General features: G+C 46.9%; 1 protein-coding gene across 4 annotated transcripts in view; it reads right to left on the bottom strand.

Moving 5' to 3' along the window:
- CCDC180 (coiled-coil domain containing 180) overlaps window positions 1-22,432 on the bottom strand; it is a 62,092-nt gene that overhangs the window by 25,869 nt on the left and 13,791 nt on the right. For 2 of the 4 annotated variants that reach the window (XM_088019246.1, XM_088019244.1), the window contains exons 10-23: window positions 20,780-20,859; window positions 18,432-18,520; window positions 16,751-16,873; window positions 15,477-15,650; window positions 14,516-14,631; window positions 12,796-12,922; window positions 11,122-11,161; window positions 10,468-10,994; window positions 9,007-9,236; window positions 4,307-4,482; window positions 2,910-3,090; window positions 1,840-1,986; window positions 1,038-1,182; window positions 748-864 (exon numbers count right to left, since the gene is read on the bottom strand). In XM_088019246.1, the coding sequence (XP_087875372.1) occupies window positions 748-864; window positions 1,038-1,182; window positions 1,840-1,986; window positions 2,910-3,090; window positions 4,307-4,482; window positions 9,007-9,236; window positions 10,468-10,994; window positions 11,122-11,161; window positions 12,796-12,922; window positions 14,516-14,631; window positions 15,477-15,650; window positions 16,751-16,873; window positions 18,432-18,520; window positions 20,780-20,859 (2,272 nt within the window). The remainder of the gene's footprint in view (window positions 1-747; window positions 865-1,037; window positions 1,183-1,839; window positions 1,987-2,909; window positions 3,091-4,306; window positions 4,483-9,006; window positions 9,237-10,467; window positions 10,995-11,121; window positions 11,162-12,795; window positions 12,923-14,515; window positions 14,632-15,476; window positions 15,651-16,750; window positions 16,874-18,431; window positions 18,521-20,779; window positions 20,860-22,432) is intronic. The other 2 variants (XM_088019248.1, XM_088019247.1) reach the window with 2 other exon arrangements.

Raw genomic sequence — 22,432 nt, 5'->3', positions numbered from 1 at the left:
AATCTCCTTATTCATTATTGGTCTCTTCAGATTTCCCATTTGTTCATGATTCAGTCTTGGTAGCTTTGTTTCTAGAACTTCTTCCATTTCTTCTAGGTTATCCAATTTGTTGGCATATAATTAGTCATAGTAGTCCTAAGATTCTTGTATTTCCGCAGTATCGGTTGCACTGTCTTCTCTTTCATTTCTGATTTTATTCGAGTCTTGTCTCTTTTTTCTTAGTCTAGCTAAAGGTTAGTTGATTTTGTTTATCGTTGAAAACCATCTCTAGTTTTACTGATCCTTTCTATTGTTTTCTGATCTCTATTTCATTTATTTCTGATCTGATTTTTGTGATTTCCTTCATTCTGCTAACTTTGGGTAATTTTTTTTCCTAGTTCCTTGAGGTATACAGTTAGGTTATTTATTTAAGATCATTGACTTCAGTTCACATTTTGGTTTCACATTCAAGAGTTCTGTGCTCTTGTCTAAGTCACTTAATTACTCTCTGCCTCAGTTTCTTTTCTCTAAAACAGGGGAAAAAACAATACTTGCTTCATACAGTTCTTGGGAGGACTAACACAGCTGATCAAAATAAGTCAGTTAGCAGGATATATGGTGCATAATAACACAATGAATCCTAGAGGCTATTATGTTAATATCTGTCTCCCTGGCTGGAGTTCAAGTCCCATGGGGCAGAGCCCACAGTCGTATCCCCAGCACTTGGGACAGTGTCTAGCATGCAGGTGAGGAATGAATCTGTCCCACCTCACACTTGATGTTCACTTGCAGATTTGTCAGCAACCGCTGGATTTTCTCTATGAAAATAAGGTCCACAGACAGGTTATGGAATTTGCTTTCAAACTTGTTGATGACATCATTGGCCTGTAAAGATATATAAAAAGTAAAGGAGGGGGGTTTAATTTGGAACTTACAGACTTTGGAAGCAGAGGGGGACAGGCTCAATTTTTTGGAAAAGGGGGCTTGGCAGACCCATCAGGCAATGAGCAAGGGTGACCTGGGAGCCTGGCTGGAGGTCAGGGGCAGGACTCCCTGACCTGGTCCAGGTATTCACTCTCCATCTTCTCCATGTTGATCATGATTAAACTTTCAACAAACTCTATTCGGGAAGCTTCCTTCTCCAGTCGATGACACAGTAAGTCAATTTCTTCAGAAGAAAAGTTGCCTCCCTCAGAAAACAATCTGAAAATAGTTTGAGAGAAATACAAACCACTGATCAGACCTGAAACTTCCCACTCATTCCAAAACCTGTGGTTGACAAAGCTTTAGAAACTATAAGATCACAGAAAAATGAATACAGGTGATTCAAAGATGGAAGCAGTGAAATAACCCAAATGTCCTTCAAGGGAGGAACAGAGAAACAATATGTGGTGTTTACACACAATGGAGTAGTACCCAGCCTTAAGGAGGAATGACATTCTGACATATGCCAAATGATGACTCTTGAAGATACTATGTTAAGTGAAATAAGCCAGACACACAAAAGGACAAACACTGTATGATTTCACTTATATAAAGCACCTATGGTAGTCAAATTCACAGATACAAAAAATGGAATTACAACTGTCAGGGGCGGGGGGAGGAGAGTGGGAGTTAGTATTTAATGCATTCAGAGTTTCAGTTTATGAAGATGAAAAATTTTGGAGATGGATAGTGGTGATGGTTGCACAACAATGTGAATGTACTTAATGCTACTGAACTAACTGTCCACCTGAAAAATGGTTAAAATGCAGAGTTTTATGTCATATATTTTGTCACAATAAAAAAGTAAGGAAAACAAGACCACTTCTCGAGAGAGAAAGCCCAGTGCCCACAGAGGCCCTGGATGTGGGCTCCCACCTGCAGTGCTTGATGAACTCAATGTTGGTTAAGCGAAGCTTGCCCAGGCTCTCCTCCAAGTACTGGCGGAAGCTGCGCAGGGACACCTGGATGACATCAACATAGCTAAGCAGCTCCCGGTGCAGCGTGCTGCTGAGACTAACCAGCCTGTGGGACACAGGAGGGCAGGGTGGTGACCCGGGTATGGAAGGGCAGCCTGGGGGCTGCTTGAGCTCCACTGCTGTGCCCAGCTGTGGGGTCACAGAACCACAGCCATGTTCCTCTGGGTAGAAAAAGAGGCTAAAAGGAAATTCAAAATGCCAGTGTGTGCAGGACAGTGTGGAACTCTCCATGTGCTGTAGCAGAGGACATCCCTCTCCTCTCTCTAGCCCTCGCCATCAAATTACTAAAGGAATCCCCAGGTCCCACTGGATCTTCAGCCTCCCTGCAGTGATCTGTCTTTCTCTAACTCCCAGCAATGTGGCTCCTGGGGCTGGTGCTCCCCTGAAGGAGCACCCTGCAAGTTTCCTCTTTACCTTTAAGTCCACCCTAACCAGCAGCCTCTTGTGTACCAGACGCCTGTGAGGGCTCCTCACCTGTTACCTGAATGAGGACTCCATGAGCACGTAAGAGCCTCCATCTCAAATCCCTGAATGGCCTCCTTGGAAGCGCTCACTCTGACGTGAGCACATCCTCACCTCAAGCTGGGCCAGTGCTGCTTCCTAAGGGGAAAATTCTGTCTCCTCTTTATCTTCCTCCAGCCCAGGCCGGGGGGCGGGGGGGGGTTCCTGCAGGAAGCTCTTCCTGATTCCCCTTGATGGAAGTGGGCTTACCCCGCATGGACATTTCAGGGCAGGTTGGTAGCATCCCTGCATCCTGACCATGTGTGACCTTTTTTCTCTCCCTGGCTGCTCACCCAGCCCCCAGCCCCCAGCCCCCCACCAGACAGTTCACACAGTTAGACTCTGACTTGTGTGAAGAGGTGAGCTGAAAAGAGAAGGTTGCTGTGGGGCCTGGAAAACTGACTCGTGTCCACCAGGATAGAGCAGCCAAAGGCTGGCATCTCTTGTCTGGGATTCCAGGCACCTCACCTCTGGCTCTTTGTGGCATTCAAGAAGATGTGCTCCATGTCGTAAATCTTGCGGCGGAAGTTTTTGCTCTTTATGTTTTGCTCTTCTTGGAACTGGCAGAACATCAGCCTCTGCTTCCTTAGCGTCTCGGTCACCCCAGCACAGTGGCTGTCCAGCCGCTCTTGATGAAGCAAGAGCTCAGCTGAAAAAGGACGAGGGGGAGCTGAGACCCTCTGGGATCCTCTCCTGGATGTGACAGCCACCCTCACCAGGGCCTGGCTTGGGAATGGGTGCAGATCTGAGAGAGGCCAATCTGAGAGACTGCCCCAGGGTCTCTATGGAGAGGAGGCTGTCCAGGCTGTGAGCGGGGGGGGGGGGGGGGGGGGGGGGGGCTTCTAGGGTGGAGTAAACGGAATGAGGATTTGGCTTCAAGGGCTCCATCAGAGGCCTTTAGAGCTGGCAGATAGCCCCATCTTCCTACTGCCTGTAGGTGAAAGTGCAGTCATCCCAGCTCTGCCAAAATGAGTGCAGGGACTCTGGGACCTTGTTTCTCTGACCTCAATCTCCCCATCGTGCACTGGGGCGGGGAGCCAGGGAAGGGGCAGGAAATCAGCCTTCATAGAGCATCTCAATTTATATTTACATTTAATGCACACATTTTCCAGATGAACACAATGAGGTTCCAAACCCAAGCAGGGTTCCCCAGGCCGCAAGCACAGGGACTCCAGGCCAGGCTGTCTGATTCCATAATTCCGTCACTGTTCCAGGCAGGGGGAGTTTGGTTGGGACCATGTGGGGTCACTCGGGGAGCTCAAAAGGTCTATAAAAATGTTTGAAGTGTGACCCAACTGAAAACTCAACAGGGTCATCGAGGATCCAAGTAAAAGTACGCCACCTTCTAATGGAGCCCTCTGCCTAAGAGAGAAATGGCACCTCTTTTTAAGTTATAAATTGTAAGCTTAAATTAATGGGTACCACTTGTTCATGATTCCCACTGTACCCTTTCAGGGAGAGTTAATTACCACCAACAATATCCCCTTCTGCAAGTAAGGGAGGGATCAGAGAGGTCAGGTAACATGTCCAGAGTCACACAGCCAGAGAGGCTGATCCTAATAGCTCTGATTCCTGAACTACAAGCTTGCCTCTAGAACACCTGCTATGCAGGTATGTATCTGATAGGTGTGTGAGCAGATCTGGCATTCACACAGCTAAAACAGGACAATACTCTTCATTCTAGTATCTAAAGTCCTGTTTAAAAAAAATTTTTTTTTAATTTCAAATGTGGGTTCTGAGTACTGCCTTGTCTGCCAGCCTGAGGGGTGGAACCCTCACACAGGGGCACCTAATGAATGTAGAACCTCGGTGGCACAGACTCCAGCTGTGTGGGGCAGGGCGGCCTTCTCAAGCGGGGTCTGTACCTGCCCTGACATTATGGATGTCCTTTTCAATGCGCTTGGCTCTTGGCTCATGCAGATGCTGACGCAGCTCCAATTCTGAATCCAGCTCATCAATCTTGGTGGTCACCATGACCCGGGTTTTGAGGACACATTGGTCAAACCACTTCTCTAGGTGGTCAAAAAAGCCAGCTCGAAGTCTGAGGGAGAGACCAATGAGGGTCAGCTCTGCCAGCGGCAGTGACCAGGGAGAGAGCTTTCCATATCGATACAGAAAGTTCTTCCCCCTTTCACTTCTTCCTTATTTTATTTCCCAACTATATTATATTCCTTTGTCTGGATGGACCACCATGAATTTAACCAGACTCCTGCTGGAGGACACTGGATGGTTTCCAACCATTTGTTCTTCAAAAAAGCCTGCAACGTCAAGTGTAAAATTTCTATAGGATACATTTCCTGAACTGGAATTGTTGAATCAAAGGCTAGAATACATGTGTGGATCTTGAAGATATGACTTATCTCCTTTCATGGCAAGGCAACCGGAACTGCCATCTGCAATAACAGTTCCCATTTCTCCACAGCCTCAGAGCAGATTGCCAAGCTTTTGAATTTATCAATTTCATCATGGTTTGACTGAAACTGAGCATACTGGCATGTGTTTAAGACTATTTAATTTCTTTTTCTACATACAATCCATTAATATCTTTTGCCCATTTCTCCATTGTGTAGATGCTGTTTTTCTTATCAATTTCTTTATATGGGCACTCCTTATATATTGGGAACATAAGGTCACTTGATTGTGATGTGAGCTGCAAATAGTTTTCCCAACTCATCACTTCTTCCTTATCAAAATTTATGTATTGTTAAGATGGCTATGTATTGTGAAAGTGTTGGTTTTCCCCCAAATTTATTGATAGATTCAATTCAATAAAATTTATCTATAGATTCAATGCAATCAGGACACCTGGGTGGCTCAATTGGTAGAATCTGACTCTTGGTTTTGGCTCAGATCATGACCTCATGGGTCATGAGATCAAACCCCACGTCGGGCTCCAAGCTCAGTGGGGAGTCTACTTGAAAATTCTCTCCCTCTGCCCCTCCCCACCTTGCGTGCACACACACTGTCTAAAATAAATGAGTAAATCATTTTTAAAAAAATAAATAAAAATAAAAAGCTCAGCAGATGTCTTCTTCCAGAAACTGATAAGCTGATCTCAAGTTTATGCAGAAATGCAAATGGCCAAGGATAGTTAAGGAGAAGGCTGAAGTTGGAGAAGTTACACTACCAGTTATTAAGATTTACTATAAAGCTACAGTAATCAGGCAGGGTGAGGTAGTAATGCAAGGATAGAGACACAGAGAAACAGAAAGGAAGTGCGGCAGAGCGGTGGGGAGAGGAGAGTCTTCTGGGGTCAAGTGGTTATCCATTTAGAAAGAAATGAATCTGACTCCTATCTCACACATAAACAAAATTAATTCCAGGTGGATTTTACATCTATATGTGGAAATTTAAAACAATAACATTTGTAGCAAATACCATAGGAGGATACTTTCATGACCTTAGGGCAAGCAAAGATTTCTTAGATAAGACAGAAAGCACCCTAACCCTAATGAAAAAATGTTGATGAATAGGACCTTATTACAAATAAGAATTTCTTTTCATCAGAAGATGCCTTCAGGTGAGTTAAAAAAAAAAAAAAAGGCAAGCACAGAGAGGGATAAACATTTGCCACGTATTTACCTAACAACAACCTCATATCTAGGATAGGTAACTTACTCACATAAATTAATAAGAAAAAAGACTGACAATCCACCAGGAAAAAATGAGCAAAAGATTTGACTAGGCATTTCAGAAAAGATAACCAAATGGTCAACAAGTATATGAAAAGGTACACATCATTACTCTTCAGGAAAATGCAAATTAAAATCACAATGAAAGACCACTACACGTACACTGGAATGGCTAAAACAAAACTGTTGGCCATACCAAGTGCTGATGAAGATGTGGAACAAATGGAACTCTCACACACTGTTGGAAACTGTTAAAACAAAATCACTTTTGAAAACTCTTTGGTAGTATCTTTTGGTTGTATCTTCTCAAGAGGGAGATACATATAACCCTAAGTCCCAACAATTCCACTCTCAGTTATATATCTAACAGAAATGGAGACATATGTTCACCAAAAGACTTGTACAAGAATATTTAACCCATGGAATGGGAGAAGATATTTGCAAATGACATATCAGATAAAGGGCTGGTATCCAAGATCTATAAAGAACTCATCAAATTCAACACCCAAAAAACAAATAAACCAGTCAAGAAATGGGCAGAAGATATGAACAGACAAGTTCTCCAAAGACAACATAAAAATGGCTAACAGACGCATGAAAAAATACTCATTACTAGCCACCAGGGAAATACAAATCAAAACCACAATGAAATACCACCTTACACCAGTAAGAATGGCTAAAATTAACAAGACAGGGAACAACAAATGTTGGCGAGGATGTGGAGAAAAGGGAACCCTCTTGCACTGTTGGTGGGCATGCAAACTGGTACAGCCACTCTGGAAAACAGTATAGAGGTTCCTCAAGACATTAAAAATAGAGCTACCCTATGACCCAGCAATTGCACTACTGGGTATTTACCCCAAAGATACAGATGTAGTGAAAAGAAGGGGCACATGCATCCCAATGTTCATAGCAGCAATATTCACAATAGCCAAACTGGAAGGAGCCAACATGTGCTTCATCTGATGAATGGATAAAGAAGATGTGGTTCATATATACAATGGAATATTACTCAGCCAACAGAAAGGATGGATACCTATCATTTGCATTGACATGGATGGAACTGGAGCGTATTATGCTAAGTGAAATAAGTCAAGCAGAGAAAGACAATTATCATATGGTTTCACTCACATGTGGAACATAAGAAATAGCACAGAGGACTATAGGGGAAGGGAGGGAAAACTGAATGGGAAGAAATCAGTGAGGGAAACAAACCACGGGAGACTCTGGACTCCAGTTAACAACTGAGGGTTGCAGAAGGGAAGGGGGTTGGGGGAATGGGGTAACCAAGTGATGGGTATTAAGAAGGGCACATGATGTGATGAGCACTGGGTGTAACACACAACTTATGAATCACTGAACACTACATCAGAAACTAATGACATATTATACGTTGGCCGATTGAACTTAAAAAAAAGAAGAAGAAGAATGTTCAGGGTGGCATTGTTCCATTCCCGAATAAAAAACAACCCAAATGTGCCTCAGTAGTAGAATCGATAAAGAAAATGGGTTATGTATTTTTATAATGGAATACCATACAGAAATAAAAATGAGCTGAAACCACATTCAAAAATACATACGAATCTCACAAACATAATGAAAGAATTCCAACATAAAAGACTACATTTTCTATGATTCCATTTAAATAAAGTTCAAAAACAAGCAAAAGAAGTTAGAATATTTGCTATCCTTAAGGAAGAGAGGGCGGTGCCTGGAGATGAATACACGAAGGGGCTCCTGGAGAGTTGGTCATGTTCTATTTGGGGGAGGGGTACTGGTTACCAGATGTGTTCCCTTTGGATGATTCATTCATTCATGATTTCTGTACTTTTCAGTATTGTATGCTTCAACATGCAAATCCAATTAGTTTAACACAGAACTTATTCTGGTTAATTCCAAGGCCAGATGGCATAGTGTTTGGTTCAAGACTCTGGAATCACATGGTCTAGATTCATATCCTAGATCCAACTACTTCCTAGCTCAGAGACCTTATCCAAATTAGTAACTCCCTGAGCTTCAGTTTCTTTGTAACATAGGCTAATTATAGTACCTCTTTCATAGTTATTGAGAGCATTAAATCTCAATAAATATTAGCTCTTGTGGCGGTCCTTGCTTTTCTTCTTTAAGGAGAAGACAGACAATGGCCTGTGACAGGGGAAGGAGAAAGGATGAGTTTCAAGTCAAGAGACATTTTCAAGGTAAGATGATGCTGAGGTCAAAGAGAAGAGTCCAAAAGCCTGACTTAACTCCTTCTACTCCCTGTGCCTGTCTGCACATAGGAGGTAGACTAATCAGGTGATCTCTAGCTGGTTAGTCCTGGCTATGACATTGTAATGTCAGGAGTGCAGTGGAAATGCTATCCTAAAGCCAATTGTAAATTTCCACACTGGGTCCAAATTCAAACACAGAGGCCCAGAAACTTGGGAGTTAGGGGAGATAAATTCTCAGTGGTAGAATTATGGGTCATTTTTATATTCTTCGTTGTACTTTTTTCCATTTTCCAATTTTTGGCAATTAATGTGTCATATAACCAGAGCCAAACACTATGCTGATATAAACTCATACCTAGGGTCTATAGCTACATAATTTAAAAAAAAAAAAGGAAGGAAGGAAAGAAGAAAGGGAAACTGCAAGATTCCACATGTGCCAGGGGTTCTAAAATCTTGCAGGGAAAACACTATTTCTTACGTACAAGGTCCAGGCCAGCAAGGCATCCTGGGACAGGCGGAGGGGGTTACTCTCACAGAAGATATTTGTGACTACAAATAATTCCTGGAAATTTACTATTTTTGTTTATTGTTTCTCATCTCAACCCTCAGTTGCCTACACATTTTCTTTTTCCAGCCGAAACTAGTCCAATCTTTTGTTATAATACCTCACCTTGTTAATAAACTTAGGACAGGAGAATGAGAATAAAAGGGGTTTCTACTCACTGTTTCTTAATTTGTAAAACTAGTCTGGATGGAATGATCACTTGTTCTAGGAAGTTGGCACTGGAAATGTCATTGATGAGAATGGTAGAAAGGTTGGAATGGGGCTTCTTGCAACTCTTTTCTTGTTGTTCCAGGGTTAGGAAGACAAAATAAGTGTGTCCACTGGAGGTTGTGAAGGACTCCATGTCCTCGTCGGAGATCTCCCCCAGACTCTCTTCCTGGGCTTCAGCCTATGCAGAAGAAGAGACTTTAGACTTGACATCATCAGACAGACCTGGGGATCCAACCACAGGATCCTTGATATCAAGGTTGTAAACCTGTGGGCTGAATCTTGCCTGTAATTATTTTTTGCCCAACATAGTGCTTTCAAAATCGGGAAATTCTACAAAGAATTTGGATTTTGGATTTCTCTTAAAAATCAGAAAATCTGGCAATTCTGAGTCTCCATTCCCACATGGCATTATTGGCTGGAGCTGAGTAATGACTGCACAGGTGCCTTAGACTAAATGGTAGGTGCTCTCCAAAATTCATATCCCCAGTGTGTTGCTATTTGGAGGTGGGCTTTTAGGAGGTGATTAGGTCAGGAGGGAAGAGCCCTCATGAATGGCGTTAGTGCCCTTATAAAAGAGTTGGCTCTTTCCACCATATGAAGACACAGTGAGAATATGGCTGTCTATGAACCAGGAAGTGGGACCTCACCACACACCAAATCTGCCAGCACCCTGATCTTGGGCTTCCCAGCCTCCAGAACAGTGAGAAATAAATTTCTATTGTTTATAAGCTACCCAGTCTATGGTATTCTGTTATAGCAGCCCCAACAGACTAAGACAATCATCTTCACCACCTGTCACTATTTTACACTTGGTCTCCAGACCTCTTTTCTATTACATCGCTGTGGGCATTTGAATTTGGGATCCCTGCTCAAAGACAAGTCTCCTGAGCCAATTCTTCTAGAGCAATGTAGGAAGAGAGTCTTGCAATTTCATGATTACGGAATTCAAGTTACTGGTCTATGAGTTGGAATGTGTTTTGAGGACAAATTTATTAATATGAGAGTAAATTCCCTGCACTCCAAGGAGAGCTCTGTCTGCCAACTTGGATATGGGTCTTTTCTGCTACACAAGAGCATGGGAAGAGAGAGGGAATGGAGAGACTAGGTTGGTCTATACAGGAAAGAAGAGCTGGGAAAGAGATGACCAGGGAAGGACAAGGAAAGCCATACAGTTAAGGGGTGACTTCAGAGTAAGTTGCAGTATAAGATGTTAGGAGAAAAAAGTGAATTTTAAAAAGCATTGTTGTGAGATAAGAATTGGATTCCTGTTGACAAAATAAAAGACGTGCATACATTTGTAAATCCCAATGGATACTGCACCACTGGGCACCCCAGCTTGTATTAGGGATACGCAGAGTGAGCCTAGCACGCTCTCCCCATACCCAAGAATGGATCCATTGCTGGCCTACCTCATCCATAAATAAACTCTCATGTTCCTCCTCCTCCCCTTGCTTCTCTTCCTCTTCGTGCTCCTCCGCTTCCTCCTCCTCCTCCTCCTCCTCCTCCTCCTCCTCCTCCTTCTTCTTCTTCTTCCTCTTCTCTTTCTCCTCACTCTCCTCCACCTTTGCCTTCTCTTCCTCCTCCTCCGCCTTTTTCTCCTCCTCCATCTCCTCTTCTTGAACCATCACATTTTCCCGGTTCAGGGATGATTTTAAGGAGCTGTCTCTCTCAACCTGCATTTTTTCTGATTCCTGAACAGATTCCTCACCGGACTCATCCATCTCGTCACTCAGTACAGACTGCTCCTGCTGGCTCACTGCCGTCTCCTCGGTTAAGGAAGACTCAGATTCGTGGTCATCTTCTTCTGCCTCTTCTGCCGGCCTGGAGGGACTTGTCCCGCTACTTTCACCTTCCTCACTTGTGCTCATTTCCACTTTAGCCCTCTGCTTGCTTCTCCATTTCCTCATACTCTCCTGGAAGTGCTTTTCGTGTGCTTCTGTTGATGACCAACCCCAAGGCACAAGGAAAAACAGGTTACCAAGGTAGCCTGGATTGGGCCCATCCAACCCACAAATATACAAGAGTGAAGTCAGAGAGGATTAGACTTGAATTATAATAGTTACCTGGTTCCCTGAATTTGAAAATGACTTCCCCATCCAAGGTCTACAAAGAAAAACCACAGGGCACTGAGTGAGCTGCACCGCCTTTCTCCAGAGTACCACGTCTAAGGGCATCTCTTCACATTTAAGTAGAAGCACCCACCCCTCCCCTTCAACATCTGATATGGGCCTTGACTACTTATTTTCCTGGGGTAATCAGAGTGTTCCCAAACCAGGGAATCAGTTTTCCTTAATCCCAAGCAGGCTAGCAAATCTTTCTATCACATAATAGGCATGAGTAAATAAACTCTCATCCTCACATTTTTGTAGTGATCCAGGGCAAAGAGCAAGAAAGTATAAATTGAAGGATGCAGACAAAGGGGCAGAAATCTGCTGCTCCAGTGCTGAATGTGAACATAGTGCCTGGGAGCCCCTTCATTAACCCTATAAATTCCCTGTTTCACAGACTCTAGATGTAGTCATGAATATACTGTGCCATGGATAACAGTGTGGGCTGTAGAGTTTGCAGGTCTGGATTTGAATCCCAGCTCCTTTCAAGCTGTGCGACCTTGGCCAAGCTCCTTAAGCCCTATGGGGCTCAATGTCCTCCCTTGTGCCATGGAGATCATAATAGCACCTCAACTTGAACCCAGGTAACCAGACTGATCTCAAAGTGCAGATGGTGAGCTCCCCCTCCTATAGCTTGAGCGCCACCTCAACTTAGGTGCCAGAGGAAAAATTACCAAAAATGAAACAGAGATCCCTCCTCTCTGGGGGGATTCTCTGAGGAGCTGGGGACCCCCATATACATGAGAAAGCCTCAGCGAGGTTCAGTGATAACTGCAAGCAGTGTCAGGTCTGGCCACGCAGGACCCTGGCTGGCTGTGTGGGAAAGAGACAAACTCTAGGAGGGTCAGACCAGGACATTCCAGGTAGTCGTGCATTTACCCAGGGAGCATTCACTGTGTCTGAACCACGTGCAAGACACTGTGTGAAGCTTAAGTGAAGCTGAATCAAAATTAGTGAGACAACCTGTCCTTCAGGAAACACCTACTCTGGATGTTCGGCACTCCTGTCTTTGCCGGTAAACCAACATACAAGCACACCCAGAGAGAGGAGAGTGGACAGGCGGTGAGGAACGTGAGTGGCTGGGACACTTGTCCCTGGTAGTGGAAGGGTGGCAGGCTCTGGGAGGTGTGGAGACAGAAGGCTGCCAGCAGAGGAGCAGGCTGAGGAAGGCCAGGGGCAAGGTGGGAACCAGACGTGGGGGCCGCTGTGGTCATCTAGGACTGTGAGTTGGATTTGGCAGGGGCGGCAGGGTTGGCGGGGCAGTGGGGGGTGGGGAGGGGCGGCTACTTCTGAGCCAGAGAGAAGGCAGGTCTGAGCGGTATTTTAGGAGGGTTATGTGGCAGTGGTGGGGAGGATGAACGGAACTCAGAGTCCTAGAAAAGAGTCTTTTCATCCTAATTCCATACAAGCCTGAGGCCTGAATTCGGAGCCCTTCAACCTCTTTTAATCTAAGAAGGAGATGGTCTCTTTTAGAAACGCCTTCAGCTTCTTACCCCTTGCTGTTCTGACAGAGTCTAACTCAGCAGGGGTTCGTGAAGGCTTATGAAGTGAAGGCAGATCAGAGCTAGAAGGTATCTTTTCCCCTTTGCTTCCCGGGGAGTGGCTGGGTGTTTGCACTGCTTTCCATACCTGTTCAAAGATCTCACGAACGTAGAAGTGTCGGCTGAGGGTGGAGCTGTAGGAGTTCAGTTCTTTCAGTATGATCACGGGGTACTCCATCACCTCCTTTGTCAGGAGCTTGTGGAAGCACTCATACCTGGGGGGGGTGGGTAGGCGAGACCACTGTCTAAGGGGGGGGCCACTCCACCGAGTGTGGGAGACCCCGACCAAGAGCCCTGCCCCAGGCCGCTGGGAGATGGGCTGGGGGCCACAGTTCTCTCCACACAGAGCCACTGTCTGTGTTTCCTTTCACTCTGGCAATCCTTGGTTTGTTTTGCTCTTTTTCGGATCCTACAAGGAATACACACTCTTTGTAGAATATTTGGAAAACATACACCAGGAGAGTTCTCTGTTGGAACATGGGTTCCCATTTCCTGTCCACAGTCTTAACCCTGTCCTTGAACTTTACCTACATCATCCCACCAAACACTCCAATGCCCCAGGGATCAGACCTTTATCTGTTTCCCAGGTAAGGAGACAAGCCTGGGTGGGGCGGGTAGGGGGTGACTTATTTGCCTCAAGATGCACTTCTGAAACTAAGTACTGAAGCTAAGTATTGCAATCATTTGGCAGCACAATTTCATTTCTATGAATGGTCCCTATGGAATTAGTTGTACAAAGGCACAAAGATACAAGACAGTTCACAGAGTACTGTTTTTAACATTGAGGAATTGGAACCAATCTTAAAAAGCTCATCAACTGGGAGATGGTTAGACCATTATGAAGCACCCATATTGATGAATTCTGCATGGTCATTAGAAAACGGACATCTATCTGCAGTTAGAGATCTACTTGCATTGCATTGTATGATCCAACCTTTATTTAAAAAACACTGTATATGTGTTTATATCCACATAAATAAAGGTACATGCCCATGAAAAGGAAGAGGTGGACAGGAGTGAGGGGGAAGTTTCTACATGTTTGGATTGGTTAACTTTTTTTTCTTTAACAAAGAGCACCTGTGTTTTAAAATCTGAAAAGGTAGTGGGAGGGCCCATGCTCTTGACCTTTAAACTACAAGGCCCTTGGGGAAGGTATGTGCAATGGTGAGTGCTGTGAATTGTGCAAGACTGTTGAATCACAGATCTGTACCTCTGAAACAAATAATGCAATATATGTTAAGGAAAAAAAAAAAGATAGCAGGAGGGGAAGAATGAAGGGCGGGAAATCGGAGGGGGAGACAAACCATGAGAGAGGATGGACTCTGAAAAACAAACTGAGGGTTCTAGAGGGGAGGGGCATGGGGGGATGGGTTAGCCTGGTGATGGGTATTAAAGAGGGCATGTTCTGCATGGAGCACCGGGTGTTATACACAAACAATGAATCATGGAACACTACATCAAAAACTAATGATGTAATATGTGGTGATTAACATAACAATAAAAAAATTTTTTAAGTCAATTAAAAAAAAAAAAGATAGAGGTACCTCCTCTCCTCCCCCAAAAATAAAATAAACTACAAGGCCTTGAAATCTCCCTCCATAAACTTTTTAGATCAAAGTTCTTCTGGAAGCTTCTGTGTTGGCTGAGAGCAGAGCTGCAAAGGATCACTAGGAATTCTCCAAAGCTACAGGAGACATTTTAATCTTGAGCTTGCTGAGCACACCTTGGGCTCCTAAGCAGGCAACCTCTGATCTTGAATATGAATTTCAGGCCATTCCCTTCTGTCTTTTGGGATCTGGTCTGCCTACCTGTATTTCATATTCTTCAGGAAATCTTTGGCCTTTTCCAGGTGAATCTTCAGTGTTTCCTCGTGGCTTTGCTGCCTCAGCTGGTCCAAGAGCTTATCAAGGTGGGCCTCCTGGGCCTGGCAGCCACACCCAAAATAGGAGGAAGCCGATGTGAGTTACCAAACTCAAAACTCGCAGAGTGCCTGTGAGTGACATGCAGAGACCCCACCACCAGAACGGAGGGGCAGGTACCTCAGAGCAAACGCAGGACTTTTTCCTACAAAAAGGGGCACCAAATGTGCCGCCACACTTACCCTCAATGCCCTGGGCTCTTCTCTCTGTTGATAATGTTCTTCTCTGTCTACTTTACATCCCTGGAGACCCAGCTCAGATGGGACTCCTCAGGGACATGTCCCTTATACCCACCCCACCTGGGCAGGCCCCAGCTACACCTGCCCAAGGCGCCTGTCCTTTGCTCTCCTTGACACCAGTTGTATTTAAAATCACATGCTGGGTGTGCCCCTCCACTCCCTAGACTGTGTGAAGGCAGGTGGGGTGGGGGCCCAGCTCATTTCCTGTGGGCACGGCTTGACTGCCATAAGTAGATGCTCTGCACCGCCCCTCCCCCCCACCTAGTCTGTCTGTCTCTCATGCACACTCTCTTACAGACACATTTGGGTCCAAGCACCCATCACTAGCCCAGACCTGACAGGCATATTTCTTCCACTCCCATCCACCCCATGACCAAGGTGAGCCTTGATTTCTCCATCTGTGTAAGTTTTATAGCTGGAGGTTTTACATTTCAGTCTAAGATAAGTTTGTCATTAATTTTTATTTATGATACCATAAATATGGTGGGATTTTTTTTTTTTTAATCTGCATGCCGGCTGAGGTTATAGGCCACCCCGCAGAGCAACTGACCATCTGGGCGTAGCCCTCTCTCCCGTCCCTGCAGGGGCTCCTTGGGGCCCTGGGGCCGCACCTGCTCCTCCGGGCTGTGCCTGTGCCGCTGTTGCTCCAGCCTCTTCTCCAGCCCCAGATCCTGCACCGACAGCAGGCTCTGATGTGTCTCCCACAGCTGCACGGCCTCTTGGAAGTAGCTGAAGAGATCCGAGCTCTGCCATTCTGTCTGCTTTGCCAGGCCCTCAAAGGATTTCTGCAGCAGCAGAACCCAGAGAAGGGGCTTTAAAGGCCAACTGGCCCAGGGTGAGGGGAAGGCCCCCCCCTCACAGGGCTCCCTCACCAGCCAGTAGAGGGCCCACCTCTCCAAGGACTGGCCGTCGCTGCCTGGGCACCATCCCTCGGGGTCATCTTCCTGGGTCACACTTTGGCTCATGGCCCTCCCTCCTCTGGGACAGCTTCTGGTCTGCCCAAAGCTACGCCCTCAGTCTGGCTGACCCCGAAGGCCCATCTCTAGACCTGTCCCATATCCACTGAAGTCACTCGTGGGAGGAAGGAGAAGTGTGGAGCCTCAAAGAAAGCAGGAGCCACCAGACACCAGTTCCAAAGAACTCCTTCTTTGGAGTTCCCTGATTCTTAGCATCTGAGCCAAACACCACACTCTGCTGTTAAATCCTCACCTCTCCCCATTTTATGGATGTATTTTATGCTCTCATTGGGGCCAGGGGTCAACAAACTTAGCCTAGGAACTAAATTTGGCCCTCTACCTTTTTTTGTGGCCTGAGAGCTAAGCAGAGATTTTACATGTCTTAACGGCTGAAAAAAAAAAAAAATCCACGAAGGTACTGAATTATATGAAATACAAATTTCAGTGTTCACAAATAAAATTGTCTTGAAGTGCAGCCACACCCATTTGTTCCGGCGTTGCCCACCGTGGCTTTTGTGTGACAAGAGCAGAGCGCGAAGTCGCTACAGAGACCTGACGGCCCACAGAGGAATGCAACATTTACTCTCTGGCGCCTAGCAGAAAATGTTTCTCCACCCAGCTCCAGATTCTAAGCGTCTTGGGGCAGGGGCTGATTGCTCCTTGCGGCCCTTGGACGCACAGGCTCAGCAAGGACTCCGAGGAGCACCGCTACCCCAGCCCCAGGGAGGCATGGCCATTGGCGGGCAGCTGGGGGGTTGCGGGGCAGCCCGGGGCACTCAGTGCGGAGAACCGCCCCAGGGGGGCGGCCAGGACCAGGGAAATGGACTCACTGGTGACAGGAAAGCTGGGGGCCCCCAGACTCCAGTCTTCTCATAGCCTGGCACTCTAGGTGGCCCCCCACCCGGCTGCGCAGGTCCCCAGCTACGCACATCCCAGAGCTCCAGCTTCTCCTCCACCTCGCTCTGCAGCACTCCCACCATCTGGAAGAAGTACGGGCTCACCAGGCTCTCAGCCTCCTCCTCGGTGAAGGCTTTCCAGTCCAGCAGCTGCTTCTGGAGGGGAACAGGGCAGAGACTGGCTTAGGACCGGGGAGCGCTTCACCTCGGGGCCCGGCCCTGCCTCCCTGAGGTCTGCCTCTCACCCAGCCTCAGGGGAAACCCTCACAGCGGTGGAGATGGTCCATCTTTTCGGTCCGCCCACTGAGTCCAGGCACTGTGTACTATCCCTGCTGTCTCACTGAATCCCCTGAAGGCATTCTCATTAGCCCCATTTGACAGATGAGGAAACCAAGGCTCAGAGAAGTGGAGGAACTTGCTGGAGGCCACACATTTGGCAAGTGGGGGTGCTGGGATCTGAACTCAGAACTGTCGTCCTGCAGACCCCAGAGACATAATCAGCCATGCTATGGCCTCAGTGTGGCTGCAAGTCAGACGGTGCTCCTACTTCCTATAACTGAATTCCTATTATGCCAACTGGAAAGCAGGCTCTTCATATTAATAAAGCCTTGGTTTATGCACAAACTCTAGTATCTCCCACAAATAAAAAGTGTCTATAGTTGTGTACTTCCAATGCTGCTAAATAGGAATACCAAGCGCCCTTCCTCTGTCAGGCCTAAGATGCTCTTGGGGCATGTGCTGACTTCAACTTATTCCACTGCTGTGCCTGGCAAAGGGAAGTGAGAATGGGCACGAGGGTCAGCACTGAGGGCCCCTGGCTCTCGGGAGGTCTTAGGCTGCCCCCCTGGATGAGGGGAGGAAACTGTCAGGGGCATGGTGCTGGAAAGGCTCTCCTCGGGCAAAGGTTTCCCTCCCACCTCTCCCTCCAGGCTTTAGTTCTGAGGCTTGACACCCTGAAACAGCTGACTGAGAGGCACGTGGCTGGCCCGAAGGCCACAGGGCAAACGGGCAGCCCCTGGGCCTTTTGCAAACTTGGTCTTCTCATCGTCAGACAGGGCTGGTGACACCCACCCTGCAGGACCTCATGGATTCAAGGTGAGCCTGTGCAAGCAGGTGGCGCAGCCCCCAGGGACGCAGCACTGGACCCTGCACGGCACCGTGAAGCACTCTGCTCCCCGTGAATTCTGCTCACCTCACAGTCTCGGTGGCAGAACAAAAGCTCTACAGACTCATGAGGGGGAGGAGGAGCAGGAACTTGTTGGAGCCCGGAGGCAGGGAGAGGGCATTTTGATCAAATATCTCCTTGTACCCCAGAAAAGCAGGCACTGTCATTGAAGTGCTTTGTGAGGGACCCACGGTCTCACCGTCTGACAGGGGCCAGCGGGGTGGACAGAAGGGCTGGGTGTGACAGCAGTGGCCGCACTACCTTACAAAAGCGAAGCCCTGGAAATAATCCCCCTGATCCGATCTGCCCTGGATCAATAATGTCAAGTGCTATAAGGGGTACAGACAGTCAAGGCTGAAGCCTGACGTGATCAGAGAGTGTATCACTTCATCTTGGGGTCAGGGAAGTCTTCCTGGAGAAGGTCAGGCTGGGCTCCACCTTGAGTGACAGGTGGGAAGAGCTGGGGAGGAGGGGTCTGGGCGGAGTGAGGAAGGAAAGTGGGGGATCCAGGCTGGAGGGGGGCAGGGGTGGGCCAGGAGGGGTGCCCACCTTGCACTTCTGCACATGGGCCAGGCACTCCTGCCACGTCTTCTCGTACTGCAGGCGGATCCGCATCATGCAGTCCATGTGGTAGGTATCTCCGTGGGCAGAAAGAAAACATGTCAGCTGCTCTTCCAGAAGGAAGAGAGATTAGTAAGAGTTTCCCGTCCACAAGGGAGGCAGCTTCTCTCTTTAGCGAAGATAACTGAGGTGAGATCCATGGTCCTGATTCCAAGCAAGGGCTGGGATCTCCTTCCTCACAAAGTCCCCAAACACCCCAAGGTAAGGGCCTTGAATGAGGAGTTGCCTTTATCTGTTCTGAATCTATTCTAACCCTGATTCTTGACTCCATTTCAAGACTAATGGAATTCCAGATGGTTGCACCGAATCATAAAACAATAACAAGGGTGCAAATTAACGAGAGTTTACTGATCAGTCTGTGCTTAGTTCCTTAAGAAGTGAACAGGCCAGCAGAACACTCAGAAGCTGGCCGATTGGTTTTCTCTCCTCCCCGTCTACTGTTTCCCACTTTCTAATAAACTCAGTGTGACTCTTGGTGTCTAGGACAAGCAGCTGAAGTTTAATGTCCCTGGCAGTTCTAGAAACTGAAAGACAGCACGAAGATTCTGCGACAGTCGTTTCTGGGTGAGGCCTGAGGAGGAAGGCAGGGTGCATGGAAGCTGGGTAGATGGAGGACATGGGCGGGGGGGCGCGGGGAAGATAATGCGGTGGAACTGATGAGCAGCAGCTCTGAAGCTGGTTTCTCCAGCCCCAGGGCGGCTTCCTAGGCCAGCACATCCCCACCCATCCCATGAAGTCACTGTGATCTGGGCTTCCACTCCTGTACCCCTCTGATCGCTTCCCACTCTGACCTCCTCACTCCCTGCTCAGAACTTTGCCCTGGGTTCCCGCTCCCACCGGAGAAAGCCCAGCCTCCTGCATATGGCCACACGGCCAGCACAGTCTGGCTCCCCGGCATCTTCCAGCCTCCCCCACCATGTTTTCCTTTCCCCAAAGGCCCCAGCTCTGTCTTGCCCCTGAGCCTCCTCACATGCTATTCTTCCTGCCAGAAAAGCTCCCGTCAGCCCTGGGTTTGGCTAACTCTTGCCTTGCAGTTCTTGACTGGATGAACACTTCCTTGGCAAGGTCTCATATGACCCTTAACCAAGTTGTGTCCCCAGAAACATGCTGGTCACCTGTCTGCTCTTTGCTGTAACATCCTGCATGGCCTGACTTTTGCCCTGGATGGGAAATACCCAAGGAACAATCACCCTGCTGGGTACCAGGGCCCTGCCCCGCACCCGTCCCCAAGAGGTGCCTGGTAAATGGCAGTTATTGCTATTATTTAGGGTCTTGGAGCTCTTACCCTTGGTATTATAATTATAATACCTTTGTGGTTTTAAACCTGAGAGCCCTGGGAGCAATGATGGATACTCTTAACCAAAGTACCCAGGTCAAGTGCAGGTGTGACTTCATTAGCTGTGTGACCATGGGCGTATAGGATACCTCTCCTCTCTATGCCTCTGAGTCCTTCTCTATCACAGGGGGACAATGACACTACTGACCTTAGCAGGTTGCTGTAAGCCTCAAAGGAGATGGAAATATCCTGTATCTTCTAGAGCAAGGCTTGGTAAACATTTTCTATAAAAAGCTAGACAGTAGATATTGCCAGCTTTGCCAGCCATAAAGTCTCTGTTGCAACTACTCTTTTAAAAAAAATTATTTATTTGAGAGAGAGAACAAGAGCATAAGCAGGGGAGGGGCAGAAGCAGGCTCCCCGCTGGGCAGAGAGTCGCCGTGGGGCTCGATCCCAGGACCCTGGGATCAGCCAAAGGCAGACACTTAACAACTGAGCCTCCTTTATTATTCCTCTTAGGATCCCTATTTTATTGAGGAGCAGTTTGAGGCCAAGAGAAGTCATGCCTTCCCCAAGGCCACACAGTTCGGACAGCACAGAGCTGGGGGTCAAACCCACATCTCTCTGACTATAAGACCACCTGCTTGGCATCTCCTACGCCCAGTACCTGGCCCCCAACCTGTCCCCACAGGAGTTCATCAGAGCCATCCCTCTGGCTCCTTGCTGGGGTCAAGGTTCAGAGATCAGAGTATGTGGCTGGCATGGCTGCCAGCTGGGCAGTGACCAGGAAGCTGTGGGAGGGAGGAAAAGGGCTCTACCAGGCAAGGTATGGGGAGATCCTATATGAACCCTCAGAGCTCACTCTTCCATCTGCATTCCCTCCCTCCTCCAGGGGGACATGCCCCACTCCTAAGTTTATAACAGACTCACATAAATGACTGGCTACTACATGAACAGGGTACTGAAGAGACCTGAGTGGCATCCCATAAACCTCACTTACCAAGGTGCTTATTTAGGGAGTTGAGAGAAGACTGCCATTCAGTCAGCTGAGCTTTGCTGTAATTGGGGGGCAGAAGGTCACTGGGGAAGGAAAATATGACAAGTAAGCCATGCTTGAATAAAATATTCACTTACCAGAACAGGCAGTATCTTTAAGGCACATAGCCCCAGAGTATAGTATCTATGTAAATATCAAAGAAACGGTTGACTTGCTGGGGATTTCCTGGTGCCAAAAATATAACTCATAAGAGGTCTATTACCCAAAGATACAAATGTAGGGATCCAAAGGGGTACGTGCACCCCGATGTTTATAGCAGCAATGTCCACAATAGCCAAACTGTGGAAAGAGCCAAGATGTCCATCGACAGATGAATGGATAAAGAAGATGTGGTGTATACACACACACACACACACACACACACACACACACACACACACACACACACAATGGAATATTATGCAGCCATCAAAAGGAATGAAATCTTGCCATTTGCAATGACGTGGATGGAACTGGAGGGTGTTATGCTGAGCAAAATAAGTCAATCAGAGAAAGACATGTATCATATGACCTCACTGATATGAGGAATTCTTAATCTCAGGAAACAAACTGAGGGTTGCTGGAGTGGTGGGGGGTGGAAGGGACGGGGTGGCTGGGTGATAGACATTGGGGAGGGTATGTGCTATGGTGAGTGCTGTGAATTGTGCAAGACTGTTGAATCACAGATCTGTACCTCTGAAACAATACCTTATATGTTAAAAAGAAGAAGAAGAAGAAGGAGAAGGAGAAGGAGAAGATAGCAGGAGGGGAAGAATGAAGGGGGAAAATTGGAGGGGAGATGAACCATGAGAGAGGATGGACTCTGAAAAACAAACTGAGGGTTCTAGAGGGGAGGGGGGGTGGGGGGATGGGTTAGCCTGGTGATATGGGTATTAAAGAGGGCACGTTCTGCGTGGAGCACTGGGTGTTATATGCAAATAATGCATCATGGAACACTACATCAAAAACTAATGATGTAATGTATGGTGATTAACATAACATAATAATTTAAAAAAAAGGTCTATTAATATTAACAAGCCTGTTACTTAGAAAATAATACCGAGAACACCTGGGTGGCTCAGTCGGTTAAGTCTCTAACTCTTGATTTCACCTCAGGTCATGGTCTCAGGGTGGTGAGATGGAGCTGGCCTGGAGTGGGCTTACTATTCTCTCTCTTCCTCTCCCCCCCTCCACTCCCCGGCCTTACATGCATGTGCTCTCTTTCTCTCTAAAAAAAGAAAAAGAAAAAAAGAAAAGAAAACTGAATTTCCGTAATGGAAAAAAACAAATGGTTCATATCACTTGACAAAGGAAGACTACTTGCCTCCTTCTAGGAACCGAATCTGAGATAATAATATAAATGGATACAAAGTTTACGCATTAAGACAGATGCTTAATAGTAGTGTTTATAAGCACTCAAAAAATCATAAACAAACTTCATATCCAACTATAGGGTTCTGTCTAAATAAAGTACAGTGAATTCTCTTCTGAAGTCACTACAGATAGTGCCACAGATTGAAAAACCGGCCAATGTCCTTAGGGGCTCCCCTCAGTCTATCTCTCCACCCCTGAGCTGGGCCGGGCCACGTGATTTGCTTTAGCCAATGAGACGTTAGC

The sequence above is a fragment of the Eumetopias jubatus genome, unplaced genomic scaffold (assembly GCF_037043125.1).
Source record: "Eumetopias jubatus isolate StellerSeaLion01/CBP00866 unplaced genomic scaffold, mEumJub1_p1.0 scaffold_15, whole genome shotgun sequence".
Taxonomy (NCBI): Eukaryota; Metazoa; Chordata; class Mammalia; order Carnivora; family Otariidae; genus Eumetopias; species Eumetopias jubatus.
Note: the sequence above shows the minus strand (reverse complement) of the source record. Positions and strands in the feature narration are given on the sequence as shown.